Here is a 14,131-nt window from a genome sequence, read left to right on the forward strand (position 1 = left end):
TTTTGAAGTTAAGGATACTCTTATATTCAGCACCTAACAGCTGCTTTAGCTCACATGTAGGAGCCTTTATTTCTGGAGCTGCATCATATGAATTCCAGTCCTGTTACTAGTATTTTATTACATTTAAAAAAATATGTTAAAAGAACATTAAGGTTGCAAAGCCAAGAGCTCAACAGTTAAGAAATGCTAGAATTAAGTTTGCCTGTAACCTTAGTTAATTCAGCCCCCTTGTGTGTATAAATTATGATACAGTCTTTAATTACATGATCACAAACTATTTTTTCCACAGGATCCATGGTGCACACTGAATGGGTAACTAGTCAATATTTCTTTTTATCTGCATTATTCAAAGTCTGGCCCCAGGCCTCATTTACTGCCCAAACCCTGCACTGAATACAGAATTATTAATTTTGTCATGGGCATTTCTATGGTGCTCGTCACCATAATATCTGAGTGCTTCACAAACAATAATGAACTTATCCTCACAACACCTCTGTAAGGTAGGGAGCTATTACTCCCATTTTACATATGGAGAACTCAGGATCAGAGAGAGTAAGGCCAAAAGTACACTGATGTATTTTCATGCCTGAACTCTAATTTTGGGTGACCAACTTGAAACACATAGATCCTAATTTTTCAGAGTACTTAGCATTTTATACCACTTCCTATGTACAGAGAGCACAGCTCCCATTGATCTCAGTTGCATTTACTTCCAACTTCTGCCACAAATGAGGCAGGGAGCCTATAGGCAACTGTCTCATTCACTATAAACCCCTGATTAATTCCCTGAACACCATCCATTCCATGCACTGAATGAGACAGGGATCCTGTGGAAAACAGCATGTGATTTTGTAATTAAAGACTGTATTATAGAGTATACACACAAGGGGATTGAATGCAACCTTAATTCTGGCATATCCTAACTTCTGAGTGCTTGACTTTGAAATCCTAACTTTCTGTTAACATAGTATTTTTAAAAAGTAATGTATTATTTATATTGTGGTAGCACCTAGAGGTCGCAATCATGGATCAAAGTCCCATTTCACAAACAAATAAAACAAAGTTTATGCCCCAGAAAGCTCACAATCTGTGTTTATGACAAGACACAATAGGTGGTTAAGCACACAAATTGGGGTGGGATTCATTGGAGACACGATAACTATAAAGATGTATTCGCATAAGTGATTAGCCCTGACTTTGCAATTTTGTGTGGCTTATCATGGAGAAGTGGTAGTTTCTCCAAGTAAGGCTGATTTTTTGGCCAGAGGAGAGGAGACTGCTATGTGGAGGCATGGCAAGGAGCTGAAGAGTTGTGGGGCTAGAGAGGGCCTTTTCAGGGGTGCAGTTTTGGGAGGAGGAACCCATTGGCAGCATGACTAGAGGGGACATGATGGGGAACAAAGCGGGAACTCTCAGCTCACAAACTAAGGAGGTTCGCTGGCTAAGGATGTTGGCTAAGGATGCAGCCACCCTCCTTGAATTGGTGTTGGACAGTCCTACGGTGGATGCAAATGTACACAAGTGGCTTGTGTGGGTGTCAAACAACCCACTGAAGCACAAATGGCTGAGTGCTCTAGTGCAGACAAGGCCTCAGTTGGACTTACTGTAAAGTGGGAGTAATGACACTAACTCATCATTGTGAAGAGCTTTGAAATCTACTGGTATGTGAAAAGCATTATTAGCTACATTTTTTTCAAGGTGGGTAAATAACCCACAGAGATGCTGAAGGGGGGGGAGGGATAGCTCAGTGGTTTGAGCGTTGGCCTGCTAAACCCAGGGTTGTGAGTTCAATCCTTGAGGGGGCCATTTGGGGATTTAGTTGGGGATTGATCCTGCTTTGAGCAGGGGGTTGGACTAGATGATCTCCTGAGTTCCCTTCCAACCCTAATAATCTATGATTCTATGAGTCAGCCAGAGGTGGTATTGAGGAGCATGCCCTGGTTATAGAACCAAAAGCTCTGTGTTCTAGTCATGGGTCTGATATTTAACATGCTATCCTTTTCTAGCACTTTTCTGCACTTGATTTTCTAGCATTCCAAGGGAAGTTCTCCTGTGTTGTACACATAGATTGAGTGTGTGCCTTTTTTGCCAGGTATGGATTGAATAAAGCAGGGATCACACTTTACTTTGATGCATGTGAAAATACTTTCCAGGGGTAGCAGCTTTGTCAATATGTTCCAGATTTGGGAATATTTAGTTTCTCTCCTTTTTCCTAGAAAACCTAGAAAAAAATAAACATAAAAATAACCTATGCTAAGAGGGTGCTAAACTTGCCCAGAGAAGCACTGAAAAATCAGGAAATGTGAGAGTTCCTGGGCACCCCCTCATATATCTCCATTTACATTGCTGTCTTTAATTATATGATCATATGATCAGATCATAGACAACTTCTGAAATAATAATGTTGGCTCTTGGGCTGAGTGGAAGGCTGAAATTCAAGGCCTTGTGGGGTGGCGCCATTCGGATGGGAAATCAAGGAGATGGTAATCCTTGGTGAATCTGTTTATTTACAGAAACATACACAAAGTCCTGTTTGCCTGAGGAGCAGTAGCAACATAGAGCACACAGGGAGTTTCCTTGCTGGAAAATCCCGCCAGCCATCTCGGTGCCCAACAGGAGAGGCTGCCTCTCTGTCTCTGCTTCCTCAGGTTCACACAAACCCGCTTCTCCTGCTTTACTCGAAATCTGTCTACAACCAACCCTTAGCCGCTGTATTTGTAATATCTAGGGCAACCCTGTAGCTCCACACAACCATAGAGCCTGCATGCTTTGACCAGGGGGCTTGGGCCATTTGGCTCATAACTTTAATACCCCTTTAACGAGTTATCTCCTCTATCCACCCTTTCAATACCTTGACAACTCTTAATGGTGGCCCATTACAATATCATATCGTTTATTTTTTATAGTCTTTGGCCTTCAGCACCAAACCACAAACTCCTATACCTGATGGTATCCAGTATCTCATAGAAGTTGCCCAGCCCGTAACAGTTGGGGCCTTGTCAGTACCTCTCCTGTGTATATCCCAAAGGCTGTAGGAGGGTTAGGAGAAGAGCTCCTCCTCTTCTTTGGTCATGTTGTTCTACAGGAGATCAGTTCCACTGCTGCCCAACCCTTAAGGTGTGAGAAAAAATATAAATAAAAAAATAAAAATAGTAAAAAGTATGATATTATAAGGAGGCAGTAGCTCTCCATCATTAAGGCTGCCCTATGATAAGGTTGATTTTGAGACAACTCCCTCCATCCACACTCTCACACAAACAGATACACACATTTATGAGTGAGAAAACCAACATTCTTCATGCTTCCAGTTTTCAGATTAAATTTTGTTCTGAAAATGTCAGCTAAACAGAGCGAATATATTTTGAGATTAAGCAATTTACAAATGCTTCCTTTTTTTAAATGTTGTAAAGTGTCTACCATCTCTTTGTATGCCTCAGTCTGGAACTGAAATAACAGTACACCACAATATTCTGATAGAAACATTTGATATTGGTTTGTGCAACAGGCAATTTTCAAGGGCAGAAATAATAAATTATTTATTATATTACTATTAAATGTAAACTAGAAATGAATCTGTATCATTGAGGCTGATAGCAAAAATTAAAAAACAGATGGAGAATATAGTCTAGGATACCCCTTCCAATGAGGAATTATTTCAACAATGACTAAAGCAAAGATATTGAGGCAATGTATTCTTGTACATATTGTGCGCTCATTGACAAATCCTTTCATTTACAAAATCAGAGATACTGAGGTGATATATTGCTTGTGTGTGTGTGTTCCCATTGACAAGTGTTTTCCAGAACCTTCACTGGCATACTGGGGTGATGTATTGCTTATTGACCATGAATCTTCACTAACAAATTCTTTCCACAATAATTTCAGTGCCTGCTGTTATTACCTTGACCAGCATGGCCCAGTCCACTAATTCAGTAATTTGATGATATATCCCATCGCATGGATTTTTTTTTCCAAACATATCTTCATTTACCTACACAAAAGAAAAAAATGAAAACGAATGGCAGGAGAAGAAAACAAAACAAAACCTAGGAAATTCCAAAACTTAAAAACTGTGTAAAAAAACAGCTAAGGTTGCTAAGCAACATCACATCATTTACAAATCCTAGGCACTTAAAAGCAAGGAAATGAACAGTGGAGTGCCCACATAATAAATATAACATATTATTCATATCTGATGCAAAGAAATGCATATTTAATCACAAAACAATATTAACTATTATTCTAAATAATTACCATTTTCATCGGTTATCTAAAATTATAAACACAATACAAAACTCTTCTGAAAAAGACAAATTATATGCATATGCATTACTGATATACTGATCTGCCTCACCAAGTTTTCATGCAAACATAATTTGATTATATATCAAAATGCTATGTTTGCCATATTAAACTACACATAAAACATCATTATCAAGACACAGCACACACACCTGTGCCAATATACTCCAGTCTAGCAGTCTTCTGATATTCCAGTCCTTCCCAACTCATTTGCAGATGCACCTCAGTCCAGACCTGCAGCACCCTCAATTCCAGCCCCTCACACACACCAACTCAGCTGATACCCCTCATTTCTGTCCCATAAGACCTCCCCTTTACGCACACTTTAGTAACCTTGCTCACCCTGCCAAACTCACTGACAGATAGGCTAAATAAGGCAATTTAGCAATTCTGCCATTCTCCTGTTTGAGCTCTGTCCTTGGACACTACTGCCCTCTCATGGGAGATCCACAGTCAAACATCCTCCTCTTCAACCTCCCCTCCCCTACCTGCTAAAGAGATATGCATTTTGAGAAAAGGAGAGGAGAGGGAGACAGGAAAATGGAGCTTTTACCAAGGTGATTTCTGAACTACAGTTCCCAGAATGCTTCTTGTTATCCCCAAATGTGGCCTCACAGATGGTGTCAGATTGCACATTCCCATATCAGTAGGTGGTGCTCAACCCTCTGAGGCAGTGGGGGTACTGTACTGACTGTAGATGGCTCAGACTACGTCTACTCTGCAAGCATTACAATGACACAGCTGCAACAATGCTGTCAGGAGCCTGCTATTTAACCCAGACCACGAGATACCTATATAGCATCCCTAGCCTTCCTGCCATAGCAGCATACTTAACTATGGCTTCTGGCCAACAGCCTTAGTGCTAAAGGCCTACAGCCCCACAGCAACCATGCCCCAGGGTCCTGAGTGGCTGGACAGACAGCATTCTCATTGGGTACCTGGCCTACATAAAGAACCTAACCGGAAGAGGAAGCTGTGACTGTCTGAGCAACAGGCTGTTGCCTGATGATTGCTGCCTAGACCAGCGGTTCCCAAACTGTGGGTTTGTGCCCCCAAAGGGGGCTGTACTATCAGCAGATGGGGTCGCAATTATTCCCAGTGTGCAGAGGATGCTATTTTGCTCCATACAGCATGACCTCGCATGTACAGTGCGTTGAGGTCATGATGCACGGAGGACACCATTTTGCTCTACCATCCTTTTCACATTGTGACCTTGCATGCATCATATGTACGAGGTGACGCTGTGTGGAGGATGACATTTTGTAGAGCAACATGGCATCCTCTATGCATTGTGACTTCACATGTATGGTTTGTGAGAGGTCATGCTTTACAGAGGATGCCATTTTGCTCTTCAGAATAGCATCCTCCATGCTATCTAGGGTCCTGGGAGGAAATAGTTAATTAAAATGGAATCATGCCAGCAAAAAGTTTGGGAATCCCTGGCCTAGATTCTGTTGCTTCTCCTGACCTTGCCTTGCAGGCTTACCCACCTCGCCTCCCTATCTCACTGACCTTGCCCCTTGAATTGGATCTTCCAGCTGGTGACCCCTGTGAGAACTCCAACCATTGCCTTGGACTGCCTTTAATACCGATTGATCTGGCTACCTGACCACCTGTGTGCGCTTGACCACTGCTCCGGACTGCCCCTAGCCTTCCTTGGCCATCAGGCCTCACAGTTTGCTCATACCGCTTCAGTCTTCTCCTAGGTTTATCCTACCCCAAAAGGGTATGGAACCCACCGACTCGGCATTGTAGGTGCCCCAGGGTGCGCTGAGACACTAGGAGCAGATTGCCCACCTGCAGGTGGAAAACTAAATCTTACAGGCCACAATAGGAACAGATCACTGCAAGTGGGTACATCTTCCCTAGCCCCACATCCCATGCTGCCTTCTGGACCCAAAACCACAATAACTTTACCCAAGCTCTATTACAGGAACTGAAGCAAATTTGGAGGTTTTGCAAACCAGTACAGGCTCTGTTTCCTGCTACAGCCCAACACCTGCCAGATGGACCAGGCAAAGGTAGGACTGCTCATCAGCTTTAATAGGCAAAGCCCTGGACTGGCTGTCCCCGTTGCTAGAGCAGGATCATCCCATACTGGCCAGCTGGGACATCTTCCTGAGAGCCTTTGTGACAATTTTCCATGATCCTCACTGGGATCATACCATGAAGATGGCTCTATGGAAACTTCACTAGGTCTTGGGGCCCGCTACAACATATGCGGCCCACTTCCAATGCCTGGCAGCAGATACAGTTTGGAATGAGCTGAGCCAGCTACACTGATTCCATCTTGGTCTCGGCAAGGAAATAAAAGATGAACTTGCCTCTCTGGAACCTCTCACAGATCTAGGTGTGTTTATTGAGCTTTGCATCCAAATCACCACCTGACCTAGTGTTTTAATGGAGATATCCCATCTCCTAGAACCAGAAGGGACCTTGAAAGGTCATCAAGTCCAGCCCCCTGCCTTCACTAGCAGGACCAAGTACTGATTTTTGACCCAGATCCCCAAGTGGCCCCCTCAAGGATTGAACTCACAACCCTGGGTTTAGCGGGCCAATGCTCAAACCACTGAGCTATCCCTCCCGCCACTGAGCTAGCCCTCCCCCTCATCCAAGACCAATTGGGTCCATGCCAAGTCCTCCTGCATGGGCTTGGATGAGGGGGCCTTTGCAGGGATTGTGGATGATGCCTGGACACAGAGTGAAATCCCTTTCCTCTCAAGTTGCCTTCCAATCTCTCTCTTGCTAAGCACAATTATGACATTTCAAACAAAGAGCTACTTGCCATCAAAGTGGCTTTTGAGATCTGGAGGCATTAACTAGAAAGAGCCAGACACCCTGTTCGGGTAGTCACTGACCACAATAATTTAGAATACCCGTGCTCTGCTAAAGCCCTAACCCAATGACAGCTACGCTGGGCTCTCTTCTTTTCAAGGTTTGATTTTACTATCACCTACTGCCCTGAATCCTGTATCAGGAAGGCAGACGTTCTGTTCCACAAAGGGGAATATGCCTCTGATCCTAAGGTGAAGAGCCTCCCTGCATCTGGAAACTACATCACTTCCTCAGGGGATCACTACTATCTGAAATATTTATGACCATAAATTCTTCCCTACCAGATGACCCCTTCGCCCAGACACTCCTAACTTCCAGTGCTGAACCTCAGGGTAACTTCATACACAAGGATGGACTCCTCCTTGTTTATAGGCGTATCTAGTCCCTGAGGGATGCCCCCACTTGGAGCCCCTACATGTTTGTCATGATGTCCCCTGGGCCAGACACTTCAGCCAGGCAAAGACCACTCTCTGGTATGTTGATTGTTCTGGTTACCAAAACTGTGATCCAATGTTCAGGCCTATGCCAGGTCTTGTGATACCTATGGCTATAACAAAGTGCCCTGCACCAAACCCTTTGGGATGTTAATGCCCACCAAGACCCCCTTATGTCATTGGTCCAATATTACGATGGACTTCATTGTCGAGTTACCAAAATCTGAGGGATGCCATTCCATACTGACAATAAAGGGTTCATTGATGAAGATGGTACACTTTGTTCCCTGCTTACATCTTCCCACCACTGAGGACGCTGTTCATCCCCTCATCACCCATGTGTTCCGCCTCCCAGACCACATCACCTTAGTTTGGGGGTCCCAGTTTTTATCTCAGTTTTGGCGGGAGGTGTTCTGCCTACTAGCTGTGTATCCCCAAGCTGATGGCTAATCAGAAAGATTGAACCGCCAGTAGAACAACATGTGTGATGCTTCACAAACTACCACCAGAATGACTGGGCCTCATTGATTCCTCACATGGAATTTGCATACAACAATGCAAACCAGGTCTCTACCAAGATGAGTCTGTTTTTTGCCAATTATAGTTTCCACTCTTGTTTCCATCTTGCACTGCCCACAGCCCACTCAGTTCCTGCAGCCTCTGATCTGATTAATCAAATCCGAGGAACACAGGAAGAGTTGGAACAAACCCTAGAGACAGCCAAGGCAGCATACAAACATCATGCTGACCAGCACCTTCAGGTGCAGTAGGACAGAAGGTATGGCTATCAGCCAGACACCTCAAGATGGGCAGACTTTGAACTAGAACACAGATGAAACATCTCCCCCCACAGAGGCTTTCCATGCCCGTTTTCAGTCCTTGCCTTTTCATGTCCCAAATAGCTGCAGTTCCAACCTATCACCAGTAGGTGTCACCCGGCTAACCAGTTTGAGGCCTGCTCATGGCTCCCACCCATGTTAACTTGACAGGGGAGAGTGACTGAAATTCCTTGCACAACTTCTCCTTCTGGGAGTTATTTTGGATGGCACAGGGTATGGGGTGGGACTTGACACCCCAGCACAGACTTTTATCTTAGATATTCTTCAGACTCCCTCTCTAGAATTTGGTGGCTTGGAGAGCATTCTTGGGATATAAACACATGGATAGCCAGTGAGCTACTGCCTGCAGTGAACTTCCTCTGACAGTACCATGAGGAGGGTCTATTGGACAGGAGTAGTGTGTGTATGTGTGTATGTTGGGGGGTGAACCACTTCTCCCCACCTCACCATTTCCTTCTTAACCTTTGCTTGCTGCTCGTTTTGGTGTTCTTTCCTCCACTTTCTTGAACCCCATGTAGTATAGAATCATAGAAATGTAGGACTGGAAGGGACCTTGATAGGTCATCTAGTCCAGTCCCCTGCACTGAGGTAGGACCAAATATTATCTAGACTATCCCTGACAGGTGTTTGTCTAACCTGTTCTTAAAAACCTCTAATGACAGAGATTACACAACCTCTCAAGGTAATTTGTTCCAGTCAGGGCCAACTTTAGGCCGATTCCCCCGATTCCCCTGAATCGGGCCCCGCGCCCAGTGGTGAGTTGGGAGCCGATTCCCAAGCTCGGGCAGCTGTCCGCCCTGCCCCGCCCCCGGCCCCAGCTCACCTCCCCCTCCTCCCCTGAACACTCTGTCCTCCTTCTCCTCCCCCTCCCCTGCTTCCCGCAAATCAGATGTTCGCGCGGGAAGCCTGGAAACAAGCAGCGGCAGGTAAGCTGGGGCGGGGGGGGCGCGAGGAGGGCTCCAGGGAGGCGCGGCCCAGTCCGGCTCCGGCCCGGCCCTGGCCCCGACTCTGGCCGAGCAGCGTGGCGCCGGCCCAGCCCCGGCCCTGACTCTGGCCGGGTGGTGCGGCTCCGGCCCCGGCCCGGCTCCGGCAGGGCAGTGTGGCCCCGGACCCGGCTCCGGCCGGGGCCCAGCCCCGGTGTGGCTCCAGAGGGGGTAAGCGGCATGTTAAGAGGCCGGGGCTGGGGGAGGGTTGGAAAAGGCAGGGGCAGGGAGTCCCGGGGACAGGGAGCGGATGGGGCGGGGTTGGATCGGGCAGAGGTTCTGGGGGGGCGGTCAGGGGATGGGGAAGGGGGGGGTTCGGTAGGCGTGGGAGTTCCAGGGGTCTGTCGGGGTGGTGGTGGATGGGGTCGGGGCAGTCAGGGGACAGGGAGCAGGGCGAGTTGGGTAGGGGGTGGGGTCCTGGGGGGCAATTAGGGTGGGGGGTCTTGGGAAGGAGTGGTCAGGGGACAAGGAGCGGGGGGGGGTTGATGGGTTGCGGTTTCTGAGGGGGGCAGTCGGGGGCAGGATATGGGGGGGGTCGGGATGTACTCACCAGGTGGTTCCCTACCGGGTCTTCGTTGGCAGGTCCTTCAGTGCTACGGAAGACCCGGAGCGAAGACCCGGAGCGCCGCCGGGTGAGTCATCCCTGCCGGGGCCCCGTCGAATTGGGCCCCGCACTTCCTAAAGCCGGCCCTGGTTCCAGTGCTTAACTACCCCTACAGTTAGGAAGTTTTTCCTAATGTATAACCTAAATCTTGCTTGCTGCAATTTAAGATAATTGCTTCTTGTCCTGTCTCCAGTGGAAAAGAATAGTTTATCACCCTCCTCTTTAGAACAACTTTTCACATACTTGAAGACTGTTATCATGGCCCCTGTATGTTCCTGTCTCCCAGGAAGTAACACACAGAGAGAAATTCCAGGCTCAGCCAGGGGACTTAGGTGTGAAATAGATTTTAATTGAGTTTAGAGTTTTGTTTTGTCTCTTTTGCTCAGTTGTGGATGGATTGTCCAGAGGACAAAGCAGATGTGATGGATAGGAACAGGGGGTGAAGGAGAGAGAGAGATACAGAGTGGGAGACAGCAAGAATGAGATCCAGGGAAGCAGCCAAGGATATGTATGTATGTGTATGTGTGTGTGTGTGTGTGTGTGCGCGCTTTTCCACACCCACATACCACAATGCACTGACCCACAAAACTTCACGGAACAAATGACCCAGAGAGTCATAACATGCACACACAAACCAAGTGACACATAGCAGTGAAACTCAATGGTAAGTGCAGACAAACACAGCTCAACACAACACTCAAAGTCAACCACACAGATTCCAGCACACTTCAACACAGACACACCTGGGACAAAAGGACATTTGGAGATCAGCAGAGACACACACAACACACTGACACAAAGACACACCCACCCACCCACCCAGCAAACAGCCACTGACAACACACAGAGTCAAACACAACTATACACACAGACTCACACTAACCAGCACAGCACACAAAGGGAAAGCACACAACCTGACACCACACAAACTCAGACACACATCTGCTCACCACACAAACAAAAACACTAGCAAATATGCTCGTGCAATCTAATACCCAAACAGAATGACTGGAACATACCCACACACCAAGAGAAAATACAAACGGCGCACAATCAGACACGCTCACAATACTCTTCAGCAGATGACAAAGGGAAGCCTCATTCTTATCTTTCCCTTGGGTAATTCCAGCTAGGGAGACCTGCACTCAGGGATTTGAGGAGAGAGGAGACCAGCCGGTGGAGTGGAAAAAAGCGAGAGAGGTGTGTGTGTGTGGGGGGGGGGGGGATGGTGCGGGAAAGGTGGCTTCAGAGTCTGTGCATTGGGAATTGGCTGGGGAGTTGCAGTGCGCCATGGGCAGTGTTCAAAGGACACTTGGGTTACGAAAGTTGTGTCCAGCGAAGCGAGCTTCATCCCCAAGCTCTTCCTCAATCCTGCCAGAGAAAGAAAGAGAGGTAGTGCAACTCAGAGCCTCAACACGAGGGACTGTCCTAGACATGGGGAGCAAGTGCAACACAGCAAGTCATACAGGAGCTTGGAATGGGGCAGAGCAGGAAAACAGGCCACTGTAAGTGTGGTGACTGCATTGACAGAGGCATCATGTCTTGGAGCAGGGAGAGACAAGTCAGCTCTGGGGTGACCGCACCTATGGTACTGCACTCAGGTCTGGGATCCTTCTTGGTACCAGGGAGACATGCCCATGCTGGCATCCTTACTCCTGGAGACTCCCTCTCTCCCTGCACTGTCAGTTCTTCCCTCTCCAGTGAGTCTGTCCCCTAGTGGAGCCAGAGACACATTCCCGCCTTTGCATTCTCAGCCCCAGGCCACTCACCTCATGAGCTGGTTGTATTTGGCCAGTCGCTCAGACCTGCAGGGGGCTCCTGTCTTTATCTGTAAAATATTCACCACAAAGCACAGTGTGAGACCCCACACACACACACCAGCCTTCCCGCATGGGACCCTGAGGGTGCTCTGAGAAGTAGGAGCGGGATTCAGTGCCAGTCTTCACCTCCCTCAAGCTCTCCATGGCCTGGATTTCAGCTTAGCTGACACTTACCTGCCCAGTACACAGGCCCACAACCAGGTCAGCAATGAAGGTGTCTTCAGTCTCCCCAGATCGGTGACTCACCATCACTCCCCAGCCATTCTCCTGGGCCAACTTACAGCTGCAGAGAGAAATTAAGTAAGTGGATCATCCTTCTTGGGCCTCCACCTTCTGGGGATGGGACCCTGACACCCCCAATCCCCAGTGATGGTCCTGGGGGCTTTTACCCCAGTGATGGGGACCAAGGCTTTGTCTATACACAAAAACTGCCCCGATTTGACTAATCAGTGTAGAAAGTGCTGTAGTTAGATTGGTGCTGGGAGCAGGTGGCTGGCTAGACTCACGCTTGAATGGCTTCAGTAACTGATCCAATCTGGTTGACTTTGAGCAGGAGGCAGTTGCAGGCTTTTTCCTCAACAGCTCGCTCGATGCGCTTGGGGTTGGTCACTGTCAGGTCATCCCCCACAATCTGAATCCCCACATTGGCTGTGAACTTGGACCAGGCCTCCCAGTCATCCTGATCAAAAGGATCCTCAATGGAGACCACTGCAGAGACAGGGGAAGATGGGTGAGTTAAAGCTGCCCCACTTCCCAATCCACAAGCATGGTAGGGCCACACCCCGGGACATGAACACTAAGATTCACAAAGCACAGCAGTTCACCTGGGTAATCGCGAACAAAGCTTTGGTAGAGGTCACCCAGCTCGTCGGCAGAGATGTAGCGGCTGGGGTCATCGGGGGATTTGAAGTCCAAATCATATTTGCCATCGCGGTAGAACTCAGATGCTGCCACATCCATGCCAATGACAATCTTCTCAGTGTAGCTGGCTTTGTCGATGGCTTCCTTGAGGAGTTCCAGAGCTGGGATGGGGAGAGAGACAGAATGAGATTCAGCCATCTGTTTTGGAAAAACTCCTCCCAAACCCCAGATATTCAACTGCCTGAGGGGCAGGACAACTGAGGGCAGTCAGGAAGGAATGGTCTCTCTCTCGTAAGACCCTGCCTGGGGAGAGGGGGACAGCAGACTATCCAGGAGTTTGCAGTGGGACAGAGCATGGGGTGGGTATGTAAGTTGGGGCTGAATATCCCAAGGTCTCATGTTCCAGAGCAGAAAGGAGATAGTCCCTCTCTGTGTGGCTCTGGGGAGACCCCACCTGGCATGCTGAGCCCAGCTATGGGCTCCTCAATCCCAGAAAGAGAGTAACAAGCTGTGGGAGCTGGGAGGGGTGAAGTTCTGGGGACTGATTCAAAGAGCAAAGCCCAGCTGAGCAACGCCACGACCGAGAGGGAAGGACATGAGAATTGTCTGCTAGTGTGTGAGGGGTGTAAGCCCCAGAGGGAAGGTGTTGTTTAGGGGGACTGGGAATGGGGAGAGATTAAGCCAAGGGAAAGGAGCTTAGGAGCTGTCTTCCAAGGCTGAGGGATCTGTGAGCCTGGGGAGCTGCTGCACCCAGGGACAGGCCAGGGGCTCAGCACCTGGGGAACTAGGAATCAGGCGTCCTGGGGAATCGATGGAGTGGGGAATTGTGAGCCTGCCCTGAGCCTCAGCATACGGGCTTTGCTCCCTTGATGTCTCTCACCTTCGCTGTTCTCCAGGATGTTGGGGGCAAAGCCACCCTCATCACCCACATTGGTGGCATCCTTCCCATACTTTTCCTTGATGACGCTCTTGAGGTTGTGGTAGACCTCGGCTCCAATGCGCATGGCATCCCGGAAGTTTTCAGCCCCCACGGGCAGGATCATGAACTCCTGCATGGCCAGTTTGTTCCCTGCGTGGGAGCCTCCGTTGATCACATTGAAGGCCTGGAAAAGTCCAGAAAGAAGCAGGGGTGAAACTGTCAATATCCCAGCCCGGTACTGGAGGGGCCCTCTGCTGAGTGGGTGCTTAAAGTCCCTATGTTCCCACATTCCCAGCCTCCCCTCCTTGCCTCCCCAGTTCTCTAAGTGTGTTTGCAAGTGGACTTTGAAGCCAGGGATAGAAGGTTCTTACGGGCACGGGCAGGATGAGGTCGGAGTTCCCAGCCAGGTCAGCGATGTGTCGATACAGGGGCACATCCTTCTCCGCAGCACCTGCCTTGCACACAGCCAGAGAGACCCCCAGGATGGCATTGGCTCCAAATTTAGCTGTGGACATTCCAAAATCAGGGAGGAAT

At 48.3% G+C, this 14,131-nt stretch overlaps 2 protein-coding genes across 7 annotated transcripts in view; both read right to left on the reverse strand.

Annotated features, from left to right (window-relative positions):
* The window catches only part of ATN1 (atrophin 1), a 79,665-nt gene extending 76,598 nt beyond the window's left edge, over nt 1-3,067 (reverse strand). The window contains exon 1 of the mRNA XM_024210974.3: nt 3,007-3,067. The gene's annotated coding sequence lies outside the window, so the exon portion shown is untranslated. The remainder of the gene's footprint in view (nt 1-3,006) is intronic.
* A 7,823-nt stretch (nt 3,068-10,890) lies between these two features.
* ENO2 (enolase 2) overlaps nt 10,891-14,131 on the reverse strand; it is a 12,346-nt gene continuing 9,105 nt past the window's right edge. For all 6 annotated transcript variants that reach the window (XM_026660240.1, XM_026660239.1, XM_024210976.2 and 3 more), the window contains 7 exons: nt 13,969-14,102; nt 13,559-13,781; nt 12,642-12,839; nt 12,324-12,525; nt 11,992-12,100; nt 11,767-11,825; nt 10,891-11,368 (listed from right to left, as the gene is read on the reverse strand). In XM_026660240.1, the coding sequence (XP_026516025.1) occupies nt 11,299-11,368; nt 11,767-11,825; nt 11,992-12,100; nt 12,324-12,525; nt 12,642-12,839; nt 13,559-13,781; nt 13,969-14,102 (995 nt within the window). In that variant the 3' untranslated portion in view covers nt 10,891-11,298. The remainder of the gene's footprint in view (nt 11,369-11,766; nt 11,826-11,991; nt 12,101-12,323; nt 12,526-12,641; nt 12,840-13,558; nt 13,782-13,968; nt 14,103-14,131) is intronic.

This window comes from Terrapene carolina, unplaced genomic scaffold, assembly GCF_002925995.2.
Source record: "Terrapene carolina triunguis isolate 2854851 unplaced genomic scaffold, T_m_triunguis-2.0 Scaffold740, whole genome shotgun sequence".
Lineage (NCBI taxonomy): Eukaryota > Metazoa > Chordata > Testudines > Emydidae > Terrapene > Terrapene triunguis.